At 38.4% G+C, this 27,186-nt stretch overlaps 1 protein-coding gene across 1 annotated transcript in view; it reads right to left on the reverse strand.

Moving 5' to 3' along the window:
- ITGA8 (integrin subunit alpha 8) overlaps positions 1-27,186 on the reverse strand; it is a 113,214-nt gene that overhangs the window by 9,673 nt on the left and 76,355 nt on the right. The window contains exons 25-28 of the mRNA XM_039569095.1: positions 26,950-27,108; positions 20,861-20,986; positions 17,945-18,058; positions 5,035-5,136 (exon numbers count right to left, since the gene is read on the reverse strand). Of these exons, the coding sequence (XP_039425029.1) occupies positions 5,035-5,136; positions 17,945-18,058; positions 20,861-20,986; positions 26,950-27,108 (501 nt within the window). The remainder of the gene's footprint in view (positions 1-5,034; positions 5,137-17,944; positions 18,059-20,860; positions 20,987-26,949; positions 27,109-27,186) is intronic.

Consider the following 27,186-nt stretch of genomic DNA (forward strand, 5'->3'; position numbering starts at 1 on the left):
AGACAGGGGTGAAGTAAGGTGCTGCCTGGTGTTTGGGTCTGAATGGCTCATAGGGCTACATATGATTGCACAGCAGCAGAGCAACAACTAGACTCTTAATGTGTGCCAGTTCACTGTTCAAAATTAGGTAGGGTCAATCCAGACCTCAAAGCATGTTTGAGATCCTCCTGCAATCAGTGGAAACAGACTATTTCATTAGGGATGGTAGACAGATTTTGGATAAAGCTGATAGCAGTGTATGCAAATACAAGTACCCATGTTGCCTTTCCATGCCTTCTTTTATGTGCCACTTCCTAGATGTTTGTTGTATTTGTCTGTTGTGTTTTCTTTCCTCTTAGGCTACAAAAACAATAAGACCAGCTAGCTCTTCTTCTGGTATCTACAGAGCACCTATCAGCATGGATCCAGATAAGGACATGTGGATCTTCCTGAGGATGCTGAATAATGATGAGTGGTATAGCAGCACTCAGCCTTGCTTGTGCTGCCCGGGTTCAGAATCTTTTCTCCCTTCCTCCTTCTGTCATTCTGCCTTTACAGACAGTCAAGTGAACTTGTGGTTTAATTTCAGTAGCTCAGCTGGAGCTTGACAAATGTTGAAACATAAACAAGGAATTGTAATCTAGAAGAGCAGGGTATCATGTTTATAATCCTTAGATTATCAGCAATGAGCAAAACAGACAGCAGAAATTAGTCTATCCTGTATTAAGCAGAATGCTGCTGCAAAGCTGGCACATCTCTGTTCTCTTTTAGCCTGAGTGCAGCCAAAGCTAATGACATTTGCCTGCTAAAATCTTGAAACCATCCTGTTGCACCCACACACTTTTTTCCATGAATCCTTCTTTGTCTTAGGTTTTAAAAGCGAGGGGATGGTTGTGCTAAGTACTTGAGATTTATTTCCTGAGCAGGGGATTATTTGTAGGCATCAGTCTCACTCCTGCCTGTGTGCATTACCAGTAGGATATAATGCCCCCGGGCTGCCACCCTTTATACTCTACACAAAGACTTGCAAGGCTACTAATGCAACTGCTGCTGAACAGTTTGACACTGCAAGTCCTGAACACCCACAGAGCTGAGACAGAAGCTGGAGGGGTAGAAAGAAACAAAACATTCCTTCAGTTTTGTCTGCCTTGTTTCACCATTTTTACAGAGGACTGTCCCTTCTTCGCCCCATGCTGTCCACAACAGTTTTACATACGATTTTGATTTAAGACAAGTTTGTATTTTCAGCTTGGATTTCTGTTCTTCTCCATGTGGTAGGTTTAGCACTGCAGGATCAGAGCCAGGGAATGTTTCCAACTAAGGTGGCCAATAAGAAGTGGAATTTTTACACAAGTGTTGCATGTTGACACTGTACTTTAGATGTGTCTTGGCTTTCCTCTCCGTTCAGGACAAGACTTTATGTGGAACATTGAAAATAGTGCTTGCTTCTCTGTCAGGTGGGTGAAAAGCACAGCTCACAGACTTGAGAGGAGCCATTGACTTCTGACACTGCTGAATGTCTCACACCTTTTGTATGCAAAGGGTGCCTCAAGCACTGAGATGAGGGTGAAGTCAACCCAAGAGTTACAGACAGAGCCTTTGTTTGCTATTGGAAATAAAATCCATGCTGGTCTTAGCACAGATGCTGTCTGATAGTCTTAACTTCATAACCCCTCTTGTGGTTCCATGAAAGTCACTTGTTGCTTATGAAAGTGCTCTGCTGGGGAGGGTTTTATTTTCCTTTTTAAAATGTGCCAGTTAAGCACATTCTAAGTAGAAAAGATAATTATTAGGTTTTTTCCCACTGTATTTTGTACAGTTTGGATTTTGCTTCTGATTTTGGTGTTACTCAGTGTGTCTTCAAAATAGTCTTTGATTCCTCTTGAAGGGAGCACAAAGCAGAGAGAAGCACATGTAGAAAGTTGCTGGTTCACCAACAGTTCCATGTGTATAGATGGGAATTAGGTTTTACTGGTGCAAACTTCCAGCATCTGTGGTCAGAATTCAGTGCATGCTAGTGGGATTCTCACTTTTTTTTTTTTTTTCCCCTGGGTCTCTGAAAGACACACTTTAAAAAATAAATCAAGTTCTCCATAATTTATTATGCTACTTTAAGAAAAAGTAGCTAAATTAATTACTACTCTAGTTTTACTACTTTTGCTGCCCAGGATGACCTTCCTTTAGTCTTCAGCAATTTTGCTTATAGAGGCTGAGATACAGGAATTCTTTTGTACTCCTACATGTCCCCATCCATACCTTTACAGCATGATGTTCTTATATGTTCTCAAAAAATGCTCAAAATAGAATGTAAAAGCTCCCTTGAGCTTGAAGTCACATTTATGTTTACATTTTACAAATGTTTATGCAAATACATTTCATGAGGAATATAAGCTTATCTAAAATGAAAGTGCTATCATCTTGTAATAAGTAAACAAAGTTGTAGGCCTTAGTCTGCAACCAGTTTTACTCACTGTAGGACACTGGTCAAACAGTTTATACTAAAGGCATCCACAGTGAAAAGCCTATCAAACATTTAAGAAAAGCAATCATATTTTATTACACTCCCAAACTGGCTCAAGAATCCTAAATTAAAATAGAGCAAATTGCTGCTTATTCTAACTTTGTACTTCTTGCAATAAAAAGTACTTTAATGTTGCACATGAAATTCACCAAGTAAGACAGTATTTACCACAATAATACTTGTAACAAAAAATTGAAAATTTTCTCTTGAATGATTCAGCTGTTAGCAAGGAAATCCAACCAGTTGTATAATACATGGTTGCAATTCTAAGACTACCAAAATTAATGGAAATACTATTGTAGATGTCAGTGGATTCTGGTTTAACATCCACGCTGATTTTCTGTTTGATGCATTTTCACTCGAATGTTTTACTATAGAAGGTCTAGATTTTCTTACATTTACGTAATGTTTCACCTTTGTATCATAACCCTGTGTACAAGACCCATGTGTTCAAGACCTATATTCCATGATGATGGAAATAAAGCCCTCAGTGCTGCAAATATGACCACATGACTCTGTAGGTTACTTATGTGCATGGGATTATTCATGCCATTAAAACTAAATGTAAATATCAGCCTGCATAATTGGAATCCAGCACTATATGAATTAAATGAAGGACATATGCTCTGTTCTTTTAAATGTATTATCTTCTCTATATAAACTTTAAAGTGTTAGCTGATTATGAGATGTACACTTTTGAAAATTAATTTAAAAAATATTTAAATCTTTCTTTCACTTCCACCCTTTCATTGTCTGAAAGAAAACCATAAACATTGAAATAAATCTTCAGAAGCTTTTAAAACACAACTAGTGATCTTTTTCAGAAGGAGCAAAAATATTAAGCTTTGCCCAACTTCAAGGAAATATTTCTTCTTGCAAGTGGAACATCAAAGAACTGGTGCATATAACACACCAAGCTGTAGAGCTGGCAAGTATCCACTGCCATGTCCAGATATGAAATGACATAAAAGCGTTATCATTTTTCAACATTTTACAGTTGCCATTATAGGCATTTTGCTGTAAATCATCTGCTGCAAATAACAAGCATTATACTGGCTGGAGTAAGAGAATGAAATGCTTATCTGAGCATTTGGTAGATCATCTGACACTTGTTGAGAACAGCAGGCTATCACCTGGGGTAAAGCACTTCAGTCCAGATGAAGGCCCCACTATCAACAGAATTCTGCACATGTGTTTCTGGTATGGAACACATGCTGCAAGAAAATAAAAAGAGCCCCAGTATATCTGTCAGCTTGGTGCCTTTGAACCTTTCTGGATGAATACTGCATTAAGCACCAATCCTCTCTAGTGAAATCATGGTTCTACTGATGAGGGAGGTTGGAGTCACTGTGCACACAGAACCAAGATTTTACCTTGTGTCTTCTCAGAGCAAGTATCAATCAACCATTAAATCTGTGCATGTACAAAACCAAACTTTATAGCCTGTACCCTCTGAAATATACTCAAAGTAAGCTATAAAGTGTATTATTCTGGTTTTCTAGGTAAGAAAATATTCTGCCCCTACTACTACATCTCAACAGACTGATAAGAGGTATTTTCACCACAGTTCAACTTGGCAAAGCTTGAACTGAGCTTGTATTTTAAAAGAAGGACTGTAACTGATGAATCATTATAATAATGAGAACATTAAGCCTTAAAATTTCAGATTACTCTTATACTAGAATAAATTTTTGCACACATATTTTACTTATTTCTATCAGTAATGAAAAAATAGAGTGAATTTTACACATGATATTAGACACCATGAGAAGCAAATTATTTTAAAGTGCTCCCCAAACCCAATGCTTCAGCACCAGCAAACAATTAAATCAAATTTATGCCTCCAAAATTAATTTTTCATATAGTACTCCAGGGCCATACAGATTTCAGTCTGCAAATAAGGCAAGTATTTTAGCATCTATCTATCTATCTATCTATCTATCTATCTATCTATCTATCTATCACTTCTGTAAGGATTACCAAGTAAATTTGTATCTTGCACTTGATGTGCTATGAGGTGGAAACCCTAGAAAGGCATACAAACCTTCCTGAAAATCAGGGTAACAAAGAAGCTTAATACAGATAAGAGAGAAGTTGCTGTAGACAACACATAAGCTTGTGGGAGAGAACTGCTGACTGGGAGAAGAGTGAGATCTCTAAACCTGACAGAAACATGATTTTGGATTTTGTATAAAAATTTCCTCCAGATTATCTTTTGCCCCAAACAAAGTAACTAGATTCTTGCTTTCATGGTTGTTTTCTTTTGGGTGAAAAATCCATCCTAATAGCAATAAAGCTGTCTGCACATTAGTGCAGCAAGAAATTATTTAAAAATGTAATTAGAATCACGTATCATCAACTTCCACAGAAAGTAATGAAATTATTTCCTTTAGGTAGTGATTCCTTCAGGAATTTACACTAGAAACACAGGAAAGACTAATCTCAATATTTTAATCTATAAAAACTTTCACAGCTGTGATTAGAGTGACCAAATACACGTGCTTCACACCAAGATATAATTTTCAGTTACTTACTGCTATGCTTCCCTCAGGGAGCTTTTCTGGTTGCACTTTATATGGCATGCTCTTAACTTTGAAGGAAACATTGGAAGAAAGACTGTAGAGACCATTCTTTCTCTGAAATTATAGGAAAAAAGAAATTATTAAACCCCCTATCTATATTTAAAAGCATTATGAAAAATAAGCAGACAAAAAAACCCCAGAGCACTGATTTCGTAAGTCAAAGATGGTTTCTGTTGGTGAAGAGTGCAGGAATTCTGAGACCTGTATGTGTCCATGAGATAAATAAATATCATAAAGCTGCAATACAAAGGTCCATGTTCAAAATGGGGAAGAAGGGTTAGATATGCAGAAAGACACATACAGTTGTTTCTCATAATTCTCTCTGAAACAGGTGAGTTAGAAGCATGAGGGAAGTTTATGGGGTGTCTGTGTTTTAAACTCTCACCTCGGCTCACCAAGATCAACAACCAGTATGGGTATATTGAGAACATTTGCAGGCCTATGCTGAGACCAGGTTGGCAGAGCTTCCTGATAACATCAAAGGAATGGCTGTGCCTTCCCACCAAAGAACAATAGTAGGAACAAGCATCTTTGAACTTCAATTAGTCAGAATCACAGAATAGTTTGGGTTGGAAGGGCCCTCTAGAGATAACTAGTCCAACTCCTCTGCTAAGGCAGAGTCACCTAGACCAGGTACACTTCGAATGGGATTGATTTCCTATTAGAGAAGAGTTCAAAAATCCCACTCGCTTGCTTACTAAGTTGTGTCAATGTGAGCGGAATGTATAGCAGCCATTGTTTAACTGGCCACCTCATAAAATATTTATATAGCTGTCATTAAGCATTTCAACAAACCCAAAGAGGTGCACACAAAACATGCAACTGATTTTATGGGTGACACTACATGCAACTCATTTTGTATATCCCTTCCCATGTAAATTTGGTGTAGTGATATGGATCTCATTTGAAAGTGCTTTGATATTCTCTGAAGACTGCTAGATGGTTAAGGGTTAATATGGTCAATGGAATCCTGAGGGCTAGGAGTTATGACTGTTATATCCTTTTTCTATATTATTATTATTATTATTATTATTATTATACCATCCCAATTTTGCTACTGTCTTAACCCTTTATGAAATATGATGATCAGATTTCAACACAATGTTTGACTGATGATTTACAGAATAACATATCCTTTTAAGTAAAGCAGTCTTTCCTTTTGTCACCAGCTTCTTACAGTCCAGCATATTTGGAACACCTGCAAAACTTTCTCCTTCCTTCTATTTCTCACATATTTAGGAGTTCTGCTCCACTGACAAGATTTGGTTCCTGTGTGATTGTTCAACATCTTTTCCTCAGTTTTTCCCTGTAGTTTCCTGTTGCATCAAAGGCATAAACCCTCTCAAAGAACTGCTTTTCCTCCTTCAGCTGTGTTGTTGAGCAAAGACTGAGGTGAGAAGACCCCTTGATAACTTGGGCTACTATTTCTTTCCTTCAGTGATGGAGAAAGGTTTGTTTGTGAAAATGACCTGAAACAAGCATAACATAAACCTGGGAGCCAACCTGGATACATTTGAATGACTACGGCCCAAATCAAATTTTTCACAGAACTGCTGTGGTTGGAGAGCGTATTTGGAGTTTGTTTGCTCCAACCACAGGCACAGTAGAGTCAAGTAGAGCAGTATGCTCAGGACCATGTCCATTTAGGGTTTGAATATCTGCAAGAAAGGAAACTCCACAATCTCAAGAAGCAACCTATTCCAGTTTTCTACTACCCTCAAAGTAAAAAAAGGTTTTTTTCTTATGTTTAAATGGATTTTCCTTTATTTAAATTTGTGGTTCTTCCCTGTTCCTGGATATTGAGAAGACGCTGTAGTGTTTTCTTTACTCCCTCCTATCAGATGTTTATACACACTGATGAGATCCCTCCTGAGCTTCTTCTTCTCCAGACTGAATATTCCCATCTCTCTCATCCTCTCCTGCTATATCAAATGTGCAAGCCCTTAACCATCATTGTGGCTCTTAGCTGGACTTGCTGCAATATGTTCATGTCTCACTTTTCTCAGGGAGCCCAGGACTGAACTCCAGATCTGTTTCATCAGTGCTGAGTACCGAGGAAGATTCAATTCCCTTTGCCTGCTGCCAATGCTCTTCCTCATGCAGCCCAAGAGGTTGTTGACTTTCTTTTCTGCTAGGGTACACACAGTGTGCTCATGTTCAACTTCATGTCCAGCAGAACTCCAACACCCTTTGCTAGAATCCTGCCTTCCAGCTGGTTGGTTCCTAGCCTGTACTGGTGCATAGGATTATTCCTCCTGTGGTACAGCACTTTGCATTTCCCTTTGTCACACTATGAAATTCCTGCCAACTCGCTTCTCCAGCCTGTTGAGGTTCCTCTGAAGGGCAGTACAAAGAACTGGTATATCAATGACTCCTTCCACTTCACTACAATCTGCAAATTATCAGGCTATCAGGTTGGTAAGCATGATATCCCTTTTGTAAATTCATGCTGACAGCTTCCAATGATCTTCCTCTCCTTGAGATGTTTGCAAATGGCTTCCACATTTTTTCTCCACCACCTTCTCTTCTCGGGGGTTGAAATAAGATTGACCTATAGTTCTCTGAATCCTCCTTGAAGACAGGTGTTACCATTTGCATTCTTGCAGTTTTCAAGAACTCCCCCCCAATCAGCATGAGCTTTCAAAGATAATTGAGAAAGGTCTCACATTGTTGTTGCCCCTCCTGCAGGACTTGTACTTGTATTCATCAGGTTCATTGGACTTTTGTATGTCCAATTTGTTTAAATGTTCCCCTATCCTGATATCCCTCCTCTGAAGATAAATGTTGATAGCTGCAAGTTTCCTCTCTGGTTGCAGAGGCCTTGGATTACTGTATGCAGGTTTTACCAGTAAAGACAAAACTGTGGAGGCATTGAGTAACTCAGCCTTTTCTATGTCCCATTCAGCAGAAGACCCATATTTTCCTTAGTCTTCTTTTGGCTGCTGATATAAAAGCCTCCTTAATACCCTTTAAGTCCCTTGCTAGGCTCAGGTCCTGGTGGGCTTCTACTTTCCTAACTCTGTCCCTGCATTCTCAGACCCTCTCTATATTCCTTATCCAGCCCCTGCACTGGGTCCATTGACTCTGCTTCCACCTCTTTCGTGTTTCATAGAACCATAGAATCATAAAGATTGGAAAAGATGATTGAGTGCAACCTTTAACCTATTACTATCTTTGTATGTCTGAGTTGTACCAGGGTGGTAAAACTCCCATTTGTCAGGATGGACAGTTCTTGAGCTTAAAGGAGGTGATTCTGATCCTGAAGAATCAGTAGTTCTTCTGGAACTCTCTTTTTTCCAGGATCATCTCCCATGGACTTCTTCCAAGCAGATCCCTGTAAAAGGTGCTCTCCTGAGCTCCAGGGCTGTAGTTCTGGTATTTGCCTTGTCTGTTCTCCTTTTTAAAAGCTAATTTTCTCTGCAAATATGTGAGGGTTTACTGGTGATAAAAAGCCAGCACAGTTATTGCCTTCTGGAACTCATTTGGCTATGCCATAATTTTGTTCTTTTAAAATATTGAGAGCAGCTGAATGGTTATTATCAGAAAATTCAACCTCTCATTGGTGCTTATACTGGGAAAGAGCAATACTAAAACATCTGTCTCAAACAACTACACAGGGATGGTCACATAAGCTGTCTAACACAGCATCAAATGAAAGGGAGCTACCTTTTTTATCAATAGAGCTTGAAATGAAAAATTAGACTTGGTAAGTAAGTTTTATACACTTTCATGATGCTGATCATCTATGGAGTGATATTCAAAAAAAAGATTTTTCCTTATCACCTTAATTATTTTCCATTTCCAGACTCAAACCATTCTTCATATTTTATACTTCAGCACTAGATTCCTCCTCACACAAAATCTCAGCATGTTTCTGTTGCTGTGCATTCAGAAAAAAAAATCTGAAAAAAGCTTTATCTTTTCAATCCCAAGCAATTCTTATTATGCAGGATTCTGGATATGATTATATGATTTATAAAAGTAATCTGTAATGGAGAGAGCAGAATAGGTTGTATTACTGAAGAAGCAGACATTAGACATTCAGACGGATTGGCTAAGGCATTAACTCTCTTGAAACCTCCTATAAAGGAAACACAGCACTAATGGAAAAATAAAGCCTTTCACCTACTATACTACAAATATGGCTTATTTCATTTTCAGCTTATATCAGCAACAAGAACACGAGAGGAGTGTACTTCCTGTGGATTAATGCTTGGCTTGGGTTAATAAGCTTGGGTTGTGACCACAGCTATCAACTCGCCTCAACCCTTCATTAGGCTCCTGGAAATACTGGAATACAGGAATGGAGACTATAAAAGACTAGAGGGTATTTTCCTGCATTTACAGAACTATGTGTTTGTGGCAAAGAACTTGAAAACAGTGACTGTGGTCAACACTGGTTGCAACCAGGATTCTTACTTGTACTAACACCTTTGAGATAGAAGTAGATGTCTATCCTACAGCCTTTTTAATAATTCTCAAGCCAATTGTAAGAAACAGCATTTCTTTACCATATCATTTTTTAAATAGTGTATGTTTAAATATTCAGTATTTACTGGAAGCTGCAGGACTTGTGGTTGGAAATTCAAGCCGAGGACTTAGTCATGGCTCAGAGTAAGGGGTAGAAAGGATTTGGTATTTGTGTCAGTGCTTAATGACCAACAGTAGACAGCCCAGCCCTAACTACACTGACCTTTTGTGTTAGAACAAGCAGAACCTGATCTTGTGCTCATTGCTGAGACAGTAGTTTGCAATATTCTGGGAAGAAGACAAAACATGGCCATCCCCTGTGTTGTCTAGGTGGCAGATCCTGCCGATGTACTTATTAAAGCTTCTTTCTCTCTACATGCTTTTGTTTTACAAATAGATTTTTGAATTGAAGCCTTTGTTTTCTTTAAAAGTTGTGAGACAAAAAAGCAGACAGAAATGAGGGAAAGTGTTCCCAATAAATATTCAGTGCAGTGTTTTCCTAAGTACAATTGAGACCAAAATAATGTGAGAAGTGCTGGAAAATCTTTGACAATTTGAAGGACAGTTTTCCAGTCTCCAGTGGAAAGCTGGTGCTTTCTGCAGACCTACACAGACCTGCTGACCCCCCCAAGGCATCTCTAAGGCATGTGGGCACCATGGTCAGAGAGCACACTGAAATGCAGAGACAAATCTGGCTCCCAGGGAGCTAGACTGAGGGTAGGAGGAACAAAACCTTTAGCAGCCTAAAGACTGGCAGATCATTGCTGTTCTGCAGATTTTAAGAGTTCAGCTACTGGAAAAAGTCCCCAGAACGACTCTGTTTCATTGCCTCTATGGAGAATTGTTCAGGCTTGTGGAAATCCTTTTCCTTCTGCTTAAATGTAGCCCAGTGAAGTCTCCCCAGCTGAAGTGCACATGCTTTCCCTACAGAGCTGCATGTTGTGGTGGTATTTTCACCACAAGAACTTATGACTTCTGCACATGGAGTTCAGAGCTGATACAACAATATTGGCGCTGTTTGATTAAAACTTGTTCCCTTTGTGTCTGCTGCAGTCTGGCACACTTTAAAGGCAGGAGGGTAAGCAACACCTTTTAAATACATGCTTTGGGAATTCATTAGCTCGCTTTCTTTGACCAATACATACCAAGATGTGAACTGCTGCCAACAGAGTAGCTCACATAAATGCTGAGAGTAGAGCTCATAAAACTACTTGTTCTTATTAATTTGCTTAAAAATGTACATGTGACTCTGTACATGGTCAAAAAGTATTTGTACTATTTGTAGCAAGAGGATATGTCCACCCAAATACAGTTCTGACCAAAGACAACACTCTGAAAATCAACACATCCTTCTCTCTATCATTATATTATTACACTTCACATATTATATTTTTACATTAATTTTAATAGCCTATTTTAAGTTATAATAGAGGCAGCTGTTTTCTTGTGATTCCAAAAGACTTCAATATACAGATTATGATGGTTATCAATTTAAGATGTTTATTTCTTCATATACCTAACATTACCTATACTGTAGCACATCTAGGAAGAGTGTCACGTTCTCCTCTTGTTAACATTGAAAATATTTTAAATAAAAATGAATGAAAACAAAACTAGCCCACACCCAAAAGACCTCCAGTTAGTTCAGTCCCATGCAAATGTCTCTTTCTTTCTAGCCTTCATTCCACATAAACAATCAAATCCAGTATAATATAATATTTTTGGCCACAACCAAAGTTGTGGGTTTTACTTAGGGTTTTTTTTCAAATAACAACAGTTTTTTGGTGTAACTGAAAATTTTGTTGACTACTTCCTCCTTTTGTTGTTATATGTGGCTTGAAGGGCAGTGCATCAAATTTTTAGCTTTTAATTCTCCGTCTGAATTAAAATAATCTACTTCAACTTCCATATATGGCTTATATATGGCAATGAATGAGGGCACAAGACATGTCTCTCGCTAATTTTTCTGCTTCCCCACTTCCATCCACAGACAGGGAATTTAGGTTGGCTGCAGAATTATTTTTTGAAAATACTAAGCAATCTTCCCTTGACTGAGATGTTTTCCACTGGACACAGAAAGCAGTTCTGTGCTGGAGGATGCTGAGGATAGAAATTATTGTTCCTTCATATTCCACTTACAGATCGAATAATTGCCCCCATAGTAAAGACGAGAGGAAAAAAAGTGAACACATGAAAGATCTTATACAAGAGGATCTCTCACTTGTCTCATATCACCTCCATCAGTTCAACTCTGTTCTGAGCTCCAAGCCTCTGCCAACACATGTGCTGCACAGTCTGTGTGGCCCCACTGCACAGGCTATCTGCACTCTTCCTCTAATGGCCTTTGTGCAGCTAAACTGAATCCTTACCACAAAAGCATTACTTGGCCAAGAGAACTTCTACCACACTAAAGAGGCGCTGAGTTCACTAGTAATAAAATACAGAGATTCTCAACAAAATTTCTCATCATGGAAATACAATTTGAGCATGTACTCTAACAGTGGTGACAGCTCCAGGTTCCAGGCAATGAAGGCAAAGATGGAGGACAAGACTGGGAGAACTTGTAGTTGATGGTCCAAACCAACAAGGTACTACATCATTGTCTTCCTTGTTTTCTATACCCTTCCAGATCTCTCAATTTCTTTTTATGCCCTTGATGCAGCTTCAGCAGAAGGGAACACCATCATTTTATAAAGCAGGTATGTGGGGCCTCTCAAGCTGAATTTGAACTGAATTTGTGTCTTCCAGTCCTGAATTCTCTAATCATTAGACTACCAGCTCTTGCTTCTGGCAATGAATATGGAATAAAACAAGTCCTCTTAAAATCTTTCAACTAATTCTATAAGTACCTTCTAAGCAATTTTTGTATTCTGTGTTCAGAGAGGGTAGACATATTCCCACTTAATTCTGATTTGGGTGCCTATCCTCCTGATAAGGAATACCCCTCATGCACCACCCTGATGGTTAGTGCAAGTCACTTTGTCTGAGGTACCTAATTCTCTCCATGTGCTGAACAGGGAGCCTAGGCATTTAGTTTCAGATTTTGGATACCAGTTCTGGGGCCAGGCAGTTAAGATATGGGTGTTGAAGTACACACCACAGTTAATACGTCAAGCATAAATTTCCATTTTTAGGCATCTAAAAAGAAACAGGATCAGCGCACATTCAGAAACATTGAAATAATGAGTATTTAACAGAGAAGCCAAAATATGACTTTGGGTACCAAGACAGCACCCAAATGCAGTGGTACTTCTCTTGTTTTCAACTTTTTCTGATTAAAACTAGATTTTTCTCCCTTCTAACTATTAAAAGTTCATGTGTTCAGGAGTGCCAAATTCACATATCTGGAACTGTCAAAAAGTCAAGAGAGAAACAATACAATTATATTCAATAACATTAGAAGAAAATAAAATAAACTTCAAACTTCTCGGGAACCTCACATGCCCTCTGTGTTCCTTTTACATTACTGCCTCCCCTAGCTCTCCCAGAAAGTGATTTGTATCATTATGAGGAATTTTCAGTACAGGCTGAAATAATAGCTAAGAATGCGCTGAGTTCCACATCCCACAATGTTATAAGTTCTAAAGAGCTTGGAGCCTGATGGTTGTCACAAATCAGACAGATGATACAGATTCATCACTTAGAAATGCATTTTCAAAACAGATGTTTTACTAGACAACTCCTGAGTTCTATATTAAAAAGCACCCATCTGTTCAAAGAATACTGGACCAGATCCCTTCAGGTCTCCCTCAGATGACTCAGAAATATGATTAGACAAATGGGGACATCCTGGAGCCCCATCAGAACACAACGTAACGTAACCATGTAAGGTTGCACAAATCAGGCTATTATTTGCCTGATCAGCAAGTCTGAATTCAAAAGTCAGCTTTACTAGAGGGTTCATATTTACAGCCAGACTTTGAAGTTAATCCAAAAAAGTCTGTGATTCTTCTTGGCCTTTGCACAATGTCTGTCTCTATCTTTGTTGGCTGGTTGGGAAATTTGGGCTGCTTTATTTACTCAAACATGTCTAATCACTGCACGTCATTTAACTGTTATTTGTTATGGGAGTTTGGGGTTTAAGGTGACAGATTACAACTGTCAAGAGACAACATGGTCAGCTGTTGCCAGTTAAACTAAGTGGAAGAGGAAAGAGTCACTCAAACATGACAGATCTTTTGTGGCAACAGAATATACAGGCTGGCCCATATAACTTTGATGGAAAACCTTAATTAATTCATCCTAGCATAAATCAATCACTTCCAATAATATCCTTCTCAGGTTTGCATTAGCATATCTATAAGGAGAAAATTACATGAAAAGAGCATGATGACACTGTGTTCTTGGCTTTAATGAGCACAAACAATTTCTTCTGCAAATCATCATGTCTTCATTTAGATTATAGCACAGTTGAGGAATGTTGTACATCACCACTATGCTGCTTTCTTTGGCATATGAAAATTTTTACATTAACTGAATGTGCAAAAGAGGTTGCAATGTTGCTCTAGATTTTTCCCCTAATTTTCTTTACAAGACCATGACAGTGGGGTTCAGTTTGGCCCTAGTTCTTCCTGGTTCACAATAATCTCATCCTGATTATTTTGACTGCATTTTAATCCTCAGTTTGACTCTGCAGATTTCAACCTAGTTAACAACAGCTGCAGACTTACTAAGAGCAGATTATGTCCTTTTTAGGAAACTAATTATGTTCTACAGTCTTTTATAGTGATGGCTGTATAACTGTTAATTTTAAAAAGGGCTGTGAAAAAGGGAACTGTTCTGAGATGGGTGGAAGGAAGACAACCAGACCCTAGGACACTATTTATGGTCTCCAAGTTTGCATGTGAAGTAGGGGTCATGTTATTCTGGCAGTTATTTAGACATAAATGGGGGGATGCAACAGTTCTCTGGGGACTACCTTTTTCTACTTAGGAAAAACCTCTGTTGCTTTGAGTGGAGTTTTTCCGATTCTTAACAAGACTTGCAAGTTACTATTCAAAGAACACAGAAATGTTTACAGGGAAAAGGTAAAACCACAGCCTGTAAAAAGTCTTATTTGATAGCACAGGTATGTAAGGCCAGTGGAGTAAGCAGATGTTCTGATAGTAGTGTTTCCCATGAAGTCTTTCCACCCAGTAAATCTACAGCATGGCTCATCTTTGTCCCTGCCCACAAGCTGGTGTAACACTCCATCTCTGCCTGGAGCTCACCAGGTGAGCGGAGGTGCAGGCAAAGCAAGCAGGATTTATTAAGGAGCAAGGAGGAGCTAAAGGGACTGCAGCACTGGCATTGGCTGGTGTGTTTGCACACACCCATGTCCCAAGGGCCAGCTTTGACCCTTCTCCCCATGCAGATCAGGAGGAGAGATGCTTCAAGTCAGCTGCATAACGCATCCTCTGAAGATACCTTTCTGTCTTGTCACTGTCTACAGAGTTAGGCAACCAGCTTTGGCATCTAACTTTCAGATTACTAAAATTACATAAAATGAGTTCCACTGCTCTTGCATTAAACGTGCCACTGAATTTCATGCAGTTGTACTTGTTCTGAACCTAAGTCAGGCAAACTAAGGTGACATCCTAGAAAAAGATTCTGTTTTTACTGAGTCACTAAAAAAAGGAGATTTGGTAGTTTATTCCAATTGTTACACATCCTCTGTCATAGCCAAAAACTCACAGAAACTGTTTCTCATGAATTTTGCTTGACTTTAATCTCTTACAGATATTTCTTGATAAATACTAAACTAGACTTAGGAAAATCTTTATGAGGCTAATTCCCACTGAAATAGCTGTAAATAGCCTAGAAATTTCATCTAATCTGTGCACAGGGTGTTTTCACAAGACCTTCTTTTTAGCTCTTATGGAGTTAATTATATTTCATCAACAGAATGATGAGGAGAAAAACTTCACTGGATCCAGAATATGTCAGGCTCAGTTCCCAGTAAGGAAGGCAGCTAAGGAAGCTAAGTTTTATCTTTTGCTTGGTGAAGAAAATGATGAAGATTCTCTATGTTAATTCTTGCCCACTGCAGTGCTCAAAGTTGTCACACATTGTTCCAATCAAAGATAATATCCCTGCCTCTCTGCCTGTCTTTGTGCATTAGGAACAGAGAACCAGTGCAGTGAAGTTCTTACCTGAACTTAACAGGGACTAGCCCGTGTGAGGTTGCCCAGTAGTCTCTTAATGGAATTAGAAAAAATTGGAATCAAATTCCCATCCTATTTCTCAATAGGTATGTTTTTTCTATAGCTGCAGAGATGCTTACATACTGCTATTTTCTGTCCTTTGCAAAAGCTTGCACCAGACGATGTCCATCCCAGCTCACAGATTTGAAAGGACAGAGAGACATCCAAGCTGTCATGCTTTTGGTCCTAAATTTGAACCAGAGCTTGCATTTTTTTTGTACTAGCAGATTACTCACTCAGCAAACCTAAATAAGGTATATCCAGTCTGGAGTATGAAACACACTTGTTAAATATGCTTCTTCTTAAAAGTCTTGTATTTGTGTTAATGGAACTGAATGAAAATTTCTTGGGTTTGATTGTTCATAGAAAGAAAATGCACTGACAAATCAGGAATTAGTTCACCTAGTATCTGAAAGGATGTCTCTTGTTAATGAGCTAGACAAAAAATCTCTTTTTTTCAAGCAAGGTCAGATAGCGAGGACAGAACTTAAGCGCTCTTCAGTCATAGTGGTCCTATATAACAGCTTTTGGAGAAGAAACACACAATGTGATCTGATGCCCTGACAGATAGAAAAACCTTTCAAGTCATCCTTTCAAGTAACCACTGCCATAGTCCTGTACACCAAGAGAGACCAGTGACCCCCCACAGTTTGCGCCCATTATGGATTTGAAGCAAATCTCAGCAGCTACTGAGCTGGCATTCAACTTTCTGGAAATACTATTCTATCTGCTCTCATTTCTCCAGGAAAGCAAGTGAGGATGAATTTCTTTTGTCTACTTTCATGTTTGAGGGAAGGGAGAAATTAACTTAAAAGGTGTGAGAAGCTTAATTTAAAGCTGTAAACCAAAGATCCTCAATTCTTGCCAGGGTAAGAGGTACCCTGCATACAAAGAATTCTTCTCCCTCAGCTATAGGGAACAGAGGAAGGTTCTTGCACTCCAGAAAGACAGGAGAGTTCTAAATTGAGAAAGAAGGTGACAATAAATCAGTTTGATCAAGATAGGAGCTGCAGTTATTTCCTAATAACAGCAAACTGAATTATAAATTTCTCAGTGTACTTCCCAGTGTTAAAGATATGACAACTACACAGTAAGTACAGACACATGGCCAGCTGTGAGGTAACAGCTCACAGTGCAATTCCTCTGCCTTACAGAATCATAGAATAATTTGGGTTGGAAGGGACCTTTCAAAGTCATCTGCCATAAGCTTGGACATCTTCAAATAGTCCAGGCTGCTCAGAGCCCTGTCCAATCTGTCTTAGAATGTTTCCAGGGATGGGGCATCTGCCACCTGTCTGGGCAACCTGTTCCAGCACTTCACCACCCTCAAGGCAAAAAACTTCTTTCTTACATCTAATCTAAATAGATCCTCTTTTAGTTGAAAACCATTACCCCTTGTCCTTTCACAACAGGCTCTGCTAAATGATTTCTTCCCTTCTTTCTCATAAGACCCCTTTAGGTACTGGAAGGTGCTATAAGCTCTCCCTGTAGCCTTCTCCAGGCTGAACAAACCCAACTCTCTCAGCCTCTGCTCATAGGAGAAGTGTTTTACTCCTCCAGTCATCTCTGTGGCCCTCCTCTGGGATCACTCCAACAGGTCCCTTTATGCAGTGTGAATATAATCCTGAGAGCAGAAGTTGGAAATGCAAGAATTTGCAAAGGGAAGTTTATTTTTCCCATGGCCTACACTGTCCCTTCTTTTAGTAGTAAAACAGATTGTCACTATATGAGTGTCATGTATCATATGAGCTTGATACATACTACTCTTCCCTAGATTAACAGAGAATGAATAATAATGAATTTTTAAGCTGGACATAGTGTATGTCTGCATCCACGATATGCAGTATGGCTCCAAGAAAAACCCTCCATTGGGAAAAGAGGTTACAAATGCAGAACACATCACTGAGACCTAAGAGATTATTGATTTGGGCCATTCCAGGAAAGCTGAAACAAAACCAGAAAAGGTATTTAAAATAATCTTGGAATTTTCAAGTAGGATTCAGGACATAAATTTGAGAAAGAGAGATAGTGAAAAAAAGAAAAGTAAGCAGCATCCAAACAACCTGGACAGGAACCAGTGAGATGTTACCTTCAAAGACAGTGGTAACAAAAAGTATTTGCAGTTGCTCCATTTAATTTAATCATTTATATTTTTAAATAACTGGTCAAAGAAAAAAAATTTTAATATATGTATTGAAAGAGATGATTACCTCCAGGAATGTTTGTGCCCAGAGCCGGGACCTGATTTTTAGTGCGGCACTCTTTCCTCTTTCCAGCTGTCCCACAGTGCACGAAATTAGGACACACTTCACATTTGTGCAGTTCTGAGCACAAAATAAAGGGAAGTCATACTTATGCTTTGAAAACAAATAAAATAATTTTCAAATGCTATAAATAAGCAAAACAAATCAACTTTCCCTTTAAGAGCTAAATAGCCTGAAATCAGTAATTTCATCTAATATACATGAGATACCCTATGAGTCATTGTGATACCTATAAACCAAGGAGCAGATTCTTTTTGCATCATCAATGAATACAAACACCTTCCTGTAATAAAGAAAATAAAAGCAATAATTTTCAAAAGTATCTGCTCTGAAGAACTCTTAAAATGTCCAGGCACCTACCAATCCTTTGAAGCATGTGCTTTTTCTTCACCTATCAATCATTTTATGATTTCAACACTTTTTTTCGTGTTCTCTATGCATGAAGTGTTTATATTCCTAAATCTTTCCCCTTTTCTAACTCTCCTGGTTTTCCCACTGATATTTACATTATAGCAGCCAGAACTTTTGCTGAGATTCATTAGTTGCTTTACTTGAAACTTATTGTCCATGAAACATTCCTGATGAGCAGTGATTCTGGCTCATTTACAAGGATGAAGGCAAAAGCCAAGCATTGCAACTCAAAACTATATACTCTTAAAGTCTGCCAGGAGAATGTCACACTAAAGGTTAAAAGCTGACTAGAAGCCACTGAAGGGAATGAGCAGAGTCTCATGGGGTAACTACAGAAATTATGTGGTTGTTTAGGGCATAAAAAGGAAAAAATCTCATTAAAAAATGATTAATGTGTGTGGAAAAAATAAAAACTTTTGTATATACAAATGGGTTTTATCTGAAAAGTTTTGTTTGACTCAGGGGAAGGCTGAGGTTTCAATTGATTCCTATTTTTATAACAAAGCAGAGAATCCCTCCCATGACAGAAGGCCTTATGACCTCAAAAACAAAGCTAAATTTTCATGAGTATATTCTCTAGTGAGAGTGAGAATGCAGTACCAATGCCCATGCTTCAGGAAATGAGATGATGATGCACGTAACAGATCTGAAAACACCCTTAAGGAATGCTCTGTCTTTATAGACAGCTTTCCTCACAAATCTCTATCTTATCAGAGGATAAGCAGAAGCTATATGCTTAATTGCTGCTTTCTATATCTGCCTGAAAACAAAACTGTAAACCCTGGAACTTGCAACTATAAACTTTTTTTAAAATGAATATTTTAAAGTATCTGTTTATTTGGCTTTAAACATTCTCCGAACAGATTTATTTATTTTGCAGGAAGGAGAAGAGTTGTTTTCATTAATCGTATTGGCCAAAACCACACATTAGCAAAATAAATCATTAGTATGCAAAAAAGTCTACTTTTGGCTGACATTTTAGGACCTGAACACATATTTCTGTTTTTCTCAGTAATGCATTTAGCCTGTAGTGATTTTCAGAACAATGTAACATTGGAACTAATGGAAGAGAAACCAAATGTTTAATAAATGGTATAAATAGAATAAGAGGTTCTCAGAACATTTTGTCTCTCTGTGAAAATGTTTTGATGAAAATAAAATCAACTTAAAATTTCTAAAAAAAATTACGATTTTTAATAAAGAATTATCTTTGACCAATCAGTCTTTTTTCCAGAGCAACATTGATTTTCCATGTATACTTCCAACATGTCAAATAAAAAAAATAATTTTTATGCATCAGCAGTAGCTAATATTGAAGGCGGACAGAACTGGGTGGGACACTGTCTAACTGAACTAATGACACTGCTTTTCTATGCTTACCCTGGAAAATTTTTGTTATATATCCAGTGGTAAGCACTGCACCCAATTCTATCCTAATTTGTGCTGATCAAAAGCGTATTTTACTAGAAGACTGCTCATCAAAGTGCCAATTTCATTTTACTACGTACCCCACTAAATATATTTGATCCATCTACATCAAGCAGCTGAAAATTGTCTGCTTCATATTTTAAGTTGCAGACACAGTGCATACTTCAGAACTTGGTTAACCACTTCCAGTTGCTGCAGTCATTTTTATGTTGGCAGCCTATGAGCCTAGAAAGATGACTGAAAATTAAGATATCACTGAAGAATGAATTAAGTGTTCTGTGATAATGACTGGCATGTCTTTGAAACTCCTGGAATTCTTCCTTCAGACCCAGTGGAATTAGATTCTTCCCAGGGTATTGGGTTGATGAAAGAATGGCACAGGAATCAACAGTGATTACTGTTTATAATGGGTTAATCTGTGATTTTGTTCTTAATAAAATTTCAGTTTTCATTACTCTCAGATTCTATCTTCTTCCTGTTAAAAAAATTGCCAGACTAACTTTCAGAAGCAGTGTAATTATTCTATTACTCCAGAAGATTTAGGTTTGTGAGGTTCTTTGCTTCCTACTGAATTCTAGTGAGGTCTAGGAATCCAAGCATGAGTCTGTAGTAAACAGCTTAATAAGAGACTAGACAGCATGAAAGAAACTCTGCTCAAGGTTCATAAAAATAGATGGAAAGCACTGACTGTGTGAATCCCTTGACTGATCTCAAGGTCATAGAGTTTGAACATTGCCTTTAGGGAAGGGCAGCTGACACCCACAGTACTGAAGTATGCTAAGGATGGCACTTTGAATGCAGGAGTGGAACAAAAACTCCTGAAAATACAGCCAAGTCCAAATACTCAGGTACCAAGCTGTCTAATCAGAACTATTGCCCTAGGAGAGAGAGCATTGCTATTGCTCCAGCATTGTCTGGACTGTTAAAAATGCAGTGACCTGTCCCATTTGCCTTGCCTGTGGTACTGTAGAGAGTGTCATCTTTCCCTGCACAGTCCCAGTATATAGCTTTTAGATAGCTCACCAATATTTTTGCAGAGTTTTTCCTGTGAGGTTCTGCCACTGCGACATCCCTTCTCCTGATGTAATGAGAAATTGTGGAATTATATAAAAAAGCAGCAAGTTCAGGAGTGTCTTGTGGAATAGCAAACTGCAAAGAGAGAAATGGGAATGGTAAAGACATACGCATAGAATGAGTCTAACAGATTTGTTCCCATCTCAGAGGTCTTAAATTTTGGATTAACACTGTTTTTTCAATTTAACAGCACAATCATGAGAATACACTGTTTTCAACTAGGATCATGATGAGTAATAGCACAGCAAGATATTGCCCAGTTATAGGAATTACAGTAGACAATATTTTTCTCCAATTTTACTGGTGTCAATTTTGTTGCTTTACTTAATTTTGTTAGACTCTTGGGGGCAGATTCTGATATATGTAATAGGATAAATTCAGAGTTGTTGCATAGTAATTTAGTCATTAGTTTAGATCAGAATCTGCCTAATGAAATATACTGATTTTACCAGTTCTGGAAAAAAAAGGAAGTCTTGACTTCAAACAACACGATTTTTGATCATATAACAAATATGTTATAGATTTGTTTTGGTAAAAGCTCAACTTTGTAGAATGCAACAGTTTCTTAATTTCTAATCTCACATTAAAATGCATTCTCTTCAGCTTTATATTTACAGATTTTTGTTCTTCAATTAAAACCTACATTTTTTGTTAGCAGTTTGTGTTTAACTTCTACACAGGACATTTATAGCTTCTTTCATGAAGCCTCAAAGAACTCCTGGAGCTAATTGCTACAGAAGGAAAGAAAAATTTTAATTCATGACAATCCAATCATGTAAAATCACAATAAAATATTCATGGAAGTTTACAGTAAGATCTCAACAGGAACTCAACTAAACATAGCCAAAGCTATTTCTTAAGGACTTCATATTATAAAGAGCTATATCAGATCATTCTTATCAGTTCCTTTAACTTCTGAACACAAAATATCTTAAACAAATTCCTAAAGAAAATGTTTGTAATTGTAATAAATGTTGTAGCATTACATGGAAGAGAAGAGCTATAAACGCACAAAACCTTCCACACACTAACGCTGTGTAGTACTAGATTTGGAAAATTTGTATCATTTTGATGCCTTTTGATGCCTGGTCTTAAAATCAAGAGCCAAACACGGTTAGAAGGGGAAAAGGGATTTTACCTTGGTATTTATTTTAAGGATTCTTAGGTGCACATATCCGGGTCGAATGCACCCCAATGCCCACCGCAATGCACACCCCCCAAAAGATCTGGCACATCATTATAGGTCTTACTAATTAGCATATCTATCAAAAATTCCCCAATGAGAGGCTTGAGTGAGCCCTCCTCCCCAAGGAACCTTCCTCTGAATGGTTCTATCTTGGTTTACAGAGTGTGTTCTGGAGAGGACCTTGGGGTCTGGGGCACACTGATCCCTAGCTACGAAGCTTCTAAAATGTTTAGTCTCTCAGCTTGACAAACAAGTCCAAGAATGTAGGCAAAAAGCACTAAGAATACAGAAGCTGTAAAAAAGGTACAACAGGGGTATAAAAGAAAAGGCAAAAGATCTTCATGGCATCAATTTATCTGATTTAAATTATAATGCTATAAACAGAACATAAACATTTGACATTGTCGGAGATCTTCAGTCAAAAGCATCTTACAAAGTGAAATATATTATAATTCATTAACAGATGAAAGTCCATTAAAAAAATAAGAATCCCCTTTTTTCCTGTTTTCTGTTGCTTAATCAGGTAAACATTGTCTATTTGCAATAAGGGAACACTTAAGTAGCTAGTAAATCTCTCCCTCTCAATGTGGTGACACGTGCAAACTCTCCTAGAATTCTTTCACCAGCATATAGCCTTTATTGATGACAAATGAAAAAAAAACCGCAACACAATATTATGTCTGTGAAGAAGACCTCAATATATGATCACAACGGATATAGATGTAGATCCATTTGAATACTAGAGGATTTTCATATTTACATTTTTCTTTTTTCATAGATCCTAGAGTGTTAGCATCTTAGTAGTGAATTTTTACAGCAAAGGTTCAAAACCAGCCCTGTGGTTAAGCAAAAACATACGTGTCTCCTGCAACCGTTTAAGAGCAGAATTTGTCCAGTGGCCTAGATGTCCAGGTTAAAGATATTATTTTACCCTTCTTGAGCTGGTCACATGGAATTGCACACCTGTACAATCTGTAGCTATTTTATATGCCACATATTTAGTACACTATACTTCATCTTAGATAGAGGATCATTCCCTCCCTCTAACTACAGAGGACTGTCTCAGTTTCCCCGCCATGGAAAACTACTGCATTATTCTCCTGAGCATTATTACTTTAAGCAGGTTTCCAGACCTCTCCATTTCTCCACTTCTCATCTCAAAACCCTGTTTCACCTTTCTCGTTTTCTAGCCAAGCAATAGCCTCTGTTACTATGTGCAATTCCATCAGAAATGTTCTGAAAGAAGGCTTTGTGTAAAAGGTATTATTCAAGATGGGTTGGTGACCATTCAAGAGCAACCCATTGGATGGTATTATTTTTTCCTGAGACCAAGACCTAAACATAGTAGAAACAGTTTTGCAGCATGAGGAGACAGTGCCTCTGGAAGGGATTAGCTCCTGCCACTCATGTTGGTGGATGTACCTTGTCCATGTGGTGAATTTTGGCTGTTATTTCACTGCTTCCCTGACAGATGCCTCACTTGTGGTACTACGGTGCTCATCTATTGAGAATGTGCCATATGTGTCACCCTGTATATTCTACCATAGTGGTATTTATAGGTACAGGTTTCATAAAAATGCTTTTTGCCATCAGTCTGGGAGAAAAAAGCAAGCCATCAGGAATATTGTCTCAAGCCAAAAGTCCATCTAGCTGAGCGCTCTTCTCATCACAGCTGCCTTTAGGAAGAGTAAGAAGGAATTAAGAATGGGGTATGCATACACAATACTCTCCTAATAACTTTCAGCTCCCAAATGTTTTCAGATCAGGGACTTCCTCATCTGTATGAAGTTTTTGTTCATTTACTAATCTTCACTGGACTCTTCTTTTGGGAATTTATTTACTCTTCTCCTAAAATCATGTAAACTTTTAACCCTGACTACTTCCCTTTGGCCACAAGTTCCAGACACCTGAGACCTGCCACCAGGGACCACCACTTCCTTTTGCTTGTTTTGAATCTGACTCTCCAGGCTTCATCAGATGCTCCAGTTCCTGCTCAGGAAGAGGCAGAGAACAGTCAATCCACACCCACACTCTTCCTGCCACTACTCATTTTGAGGATCATTTTGATATTTGTGCATAGTCACCTCTATTCTAGATTGAAGCATCCTAGTGTACTGAGTTCTGAGTTCTTCTGCAATGGAATCCGTTCTTTATCTTTGGTAAGTAATTTTGCTCCTTTTTCACCTTTTTGCTCCTTTTTGCTCCATTTTGCACCTTTTCTAAGATTCATAATTTTATTATCCTTTCACATCCCTCATGGCCTTCATAGAAAGATAAGCTACAGAGAAGTCCCTAAACAAAAGTCTTCCCATAGGTGTGATTTATCTTTGTGGACTAGACAACAAAGCCCGAAGAAAATGTTTTTACAAGACAAGAAATCCAGCAATAGGGAGGAATACACTGTTTTGATTGAAACTGAACAATCTGAGTAATTTCAAAGGGGAAATGCCTCAGTGCCCTAAGAGGGCGAGATTCGTATATCCAAGAGAAGTCAGGCATTTAATGCCTTTAGCCTTATTTGGAAATTTGAGCTAAGCATCTTGCTATTTATACAAAACTTGAAGGAGCCTGTCTCTGTGTCCTCCTCCCATCTGAAGCCAATAGATAAGTATTACATATTTGAAACCTGATTTGTGTATTCATGCTGTTCAATGCTTTGAAAAGCTGAAATAAGGGAAGGATACTTAAATTCTTGCAATAGTGATTGTGGATCTAAAGCCATATTCTGCCACAACAGATGGACCATTATTACAGGAAAATTTCTCACAAGCTTCATAGGAATTAAGCCTTGTTTATGTAACAGAGGCAATCATTACCAAGTAGGAGAAGGAAGAGCAAACTAAAAAAAAAAAAAATTAAATAAAAAAATATACATTGCCTGAAAATGTCAGTAAGAACTGTGGGAGTATTCTACTCAGCTTCTTAACTCAGACTTAAACAGAACACAGTGGCTAGGGCAGGAGGATGCTGAACTCCTTTTCACTTGCAACCTGATCTGATCAGTGAGTTTGAGAAGCTTGGCTTACAAGCACAAATGCAGCACCTCAGCTTCTTCCTCCTCACCACTTTTGAAAAAGAGGTGAAAATTAGGTAGAAAAGATATGTAGAAAAAATTCCGTCTCCAATCTTACTGTGCTTTGGGTATAAAACGGACAGACATTTATTATCTTCTGTTTCCTACCACGCATTTGATTTTTCTTTCTCTAGAGAAACTACATAAAAGGATGGAATTCCAATCCCTCTCTGGTTTCCTGGGTGAAACACAAAAATCTAGCCATACTATTTTTGGTAGACATCAATTTTTCTTTACTCTTTTAAGTATGTATTGTAGTTCTGTCTGTTTGAGCTAAAGACTTGTAGCTCCTGAGGTTGTGAGCACTCTTCATCACTAGAAAGTTGTCTCCCCTTTCACTGAATATACCGAACTCAAACCCCTTCTGGTACACAAAAGACGCGGAGCATTTTTAGCACTTGGAAGGCAACTCTCCCTGAAAGACGTTTAACAGGCTACTGGTTAAACTTGAGAAGTGTTGTTGTTTACTCCAGAAATGTCTGGAATCAGTTATGCTTAAAAAACTGGATACCTTGTTTTTGATGGTATAATATGTAGAGCTGCTTTGCTTAATCTTCTGACTTTGAGCCAAACCAAGCTCTTTTGGGGGGATCTGCCATCACAAACATAGATCTTAAAACAGGAAATTGTCCAAGCAGCCAGGGATTGGGTTAGGAAAACTAAAGCCCCGAGAGAATTAAATACGGCCAGGGATGTCAAAAACTATATGAAAAGCTTCTATGGATACTCAAAGGAAGATGAGGGAAAATATAAGTCCTTTCCAGAAAGAAACAGGAGACCTGGTTACCCAGGATGTTTAGAAGGCTGAGATACTCAATGACTTTTTGCCTCAGTCTTCACTGGCAAATACTCTGGGCACACTCCCCAAATCACACAAGGGAGAATGAAGGACTCTAGGAGAAAGTCAGGTTTGAGAACGTCTAAAGGATCTGGAGGTGCACAAGGCCATGAGAGTTGATGAGATGCATCCATGGGTCCTGAGGGAACTGGCAGATGAAGTGGCTAAGCCAAAATCCGTATCTGAGAATTTGTGGCAGTCTAGTGAAGCTCTCACTGACTGGAAAAGGGGAAACATAACCCCCATTTCTAAAAAGGGGAAAAAAGGAAAACCTGTAGAACTACAGGCCAGCCAGTCTTACTTCTGTGCCCAGCCCAGTCATGGAGCAGATCTTCCTGGAAACTATGCTAAGGCACATGGAAAATGAGGAGATGATTGGTGACAACCAATATGGCTTCACTAAAGGCTTATTGTGCCAGACAGGTTTGGTGGCCTTCTATGGTGGGGTCACAGTGTTGGGAAGAACAACTGACATCATCTACCTGCACCTAGAGAAAGCACTTGTCACAGTCCCAGATGACATCCTGGTCTCTATGCTGGAAAGACATGGACCTGATGGAGCACTCAGGGGATAATGAATGGGCTGTGTGATCACACTCAAGGAATTGTGGTCAATGGCTTAACGTCCAACTGGAGACCAGTGACACATGGTGTTCCTCAGTGGTTGGTATTGGGACAGGGCACTTTTTAACATCTCTGTTGGTAGCATTGACAGTGGGATTGAGTGCACCCTTCTCAAAAATATTATGAGTACAGAAACCAAATATGTACCGAGCAACACAACAGTCACATTAGAAACATTATAGACGACCTATGTCTTGCTTCTTACTCAGGAAAATGATTTTGGGTTGTTAAAAGTTCCCAAAAAGTTCCATCCCATTATGAAGTGTAGGCAAAATCCCCAATCAAAATGCAGAAAAGGATGGAAATAAAACACTTACCTTTATTTGCATTGTATTAATAGGAGAGCTTGTTTGACAGTGCAATGGTCCATGTGTCTGAATGTGAAGAATATAAAGAAGAAATTCTTCTCTACTGGACACAGGCCAACCAACATGGAGAACTGTATTGTTGATGGCACTTGGTCCAATATTGTGCAGCTGTCAAAGAAACATGATCAGTACTTTCCAAGGCAACAAATAACAACAAAAAACACTGCAACAACCGCTTAAATATTT

This window comes from Corvus cornix, chromosome 2 (assembly GCF_000738735.6).
Source record: "Corvus cornix cornix isolate S_Up_H32 chromosome 2, ASM73873v5, whole genome shotgun sequence".
Classification (NCBI taxonomy): domain Eukaryota; kingdom Metazoa; phylum Chordata; class Aves; order Passeriformes; family Corvidae; genus Corvus; species Corvus cornix.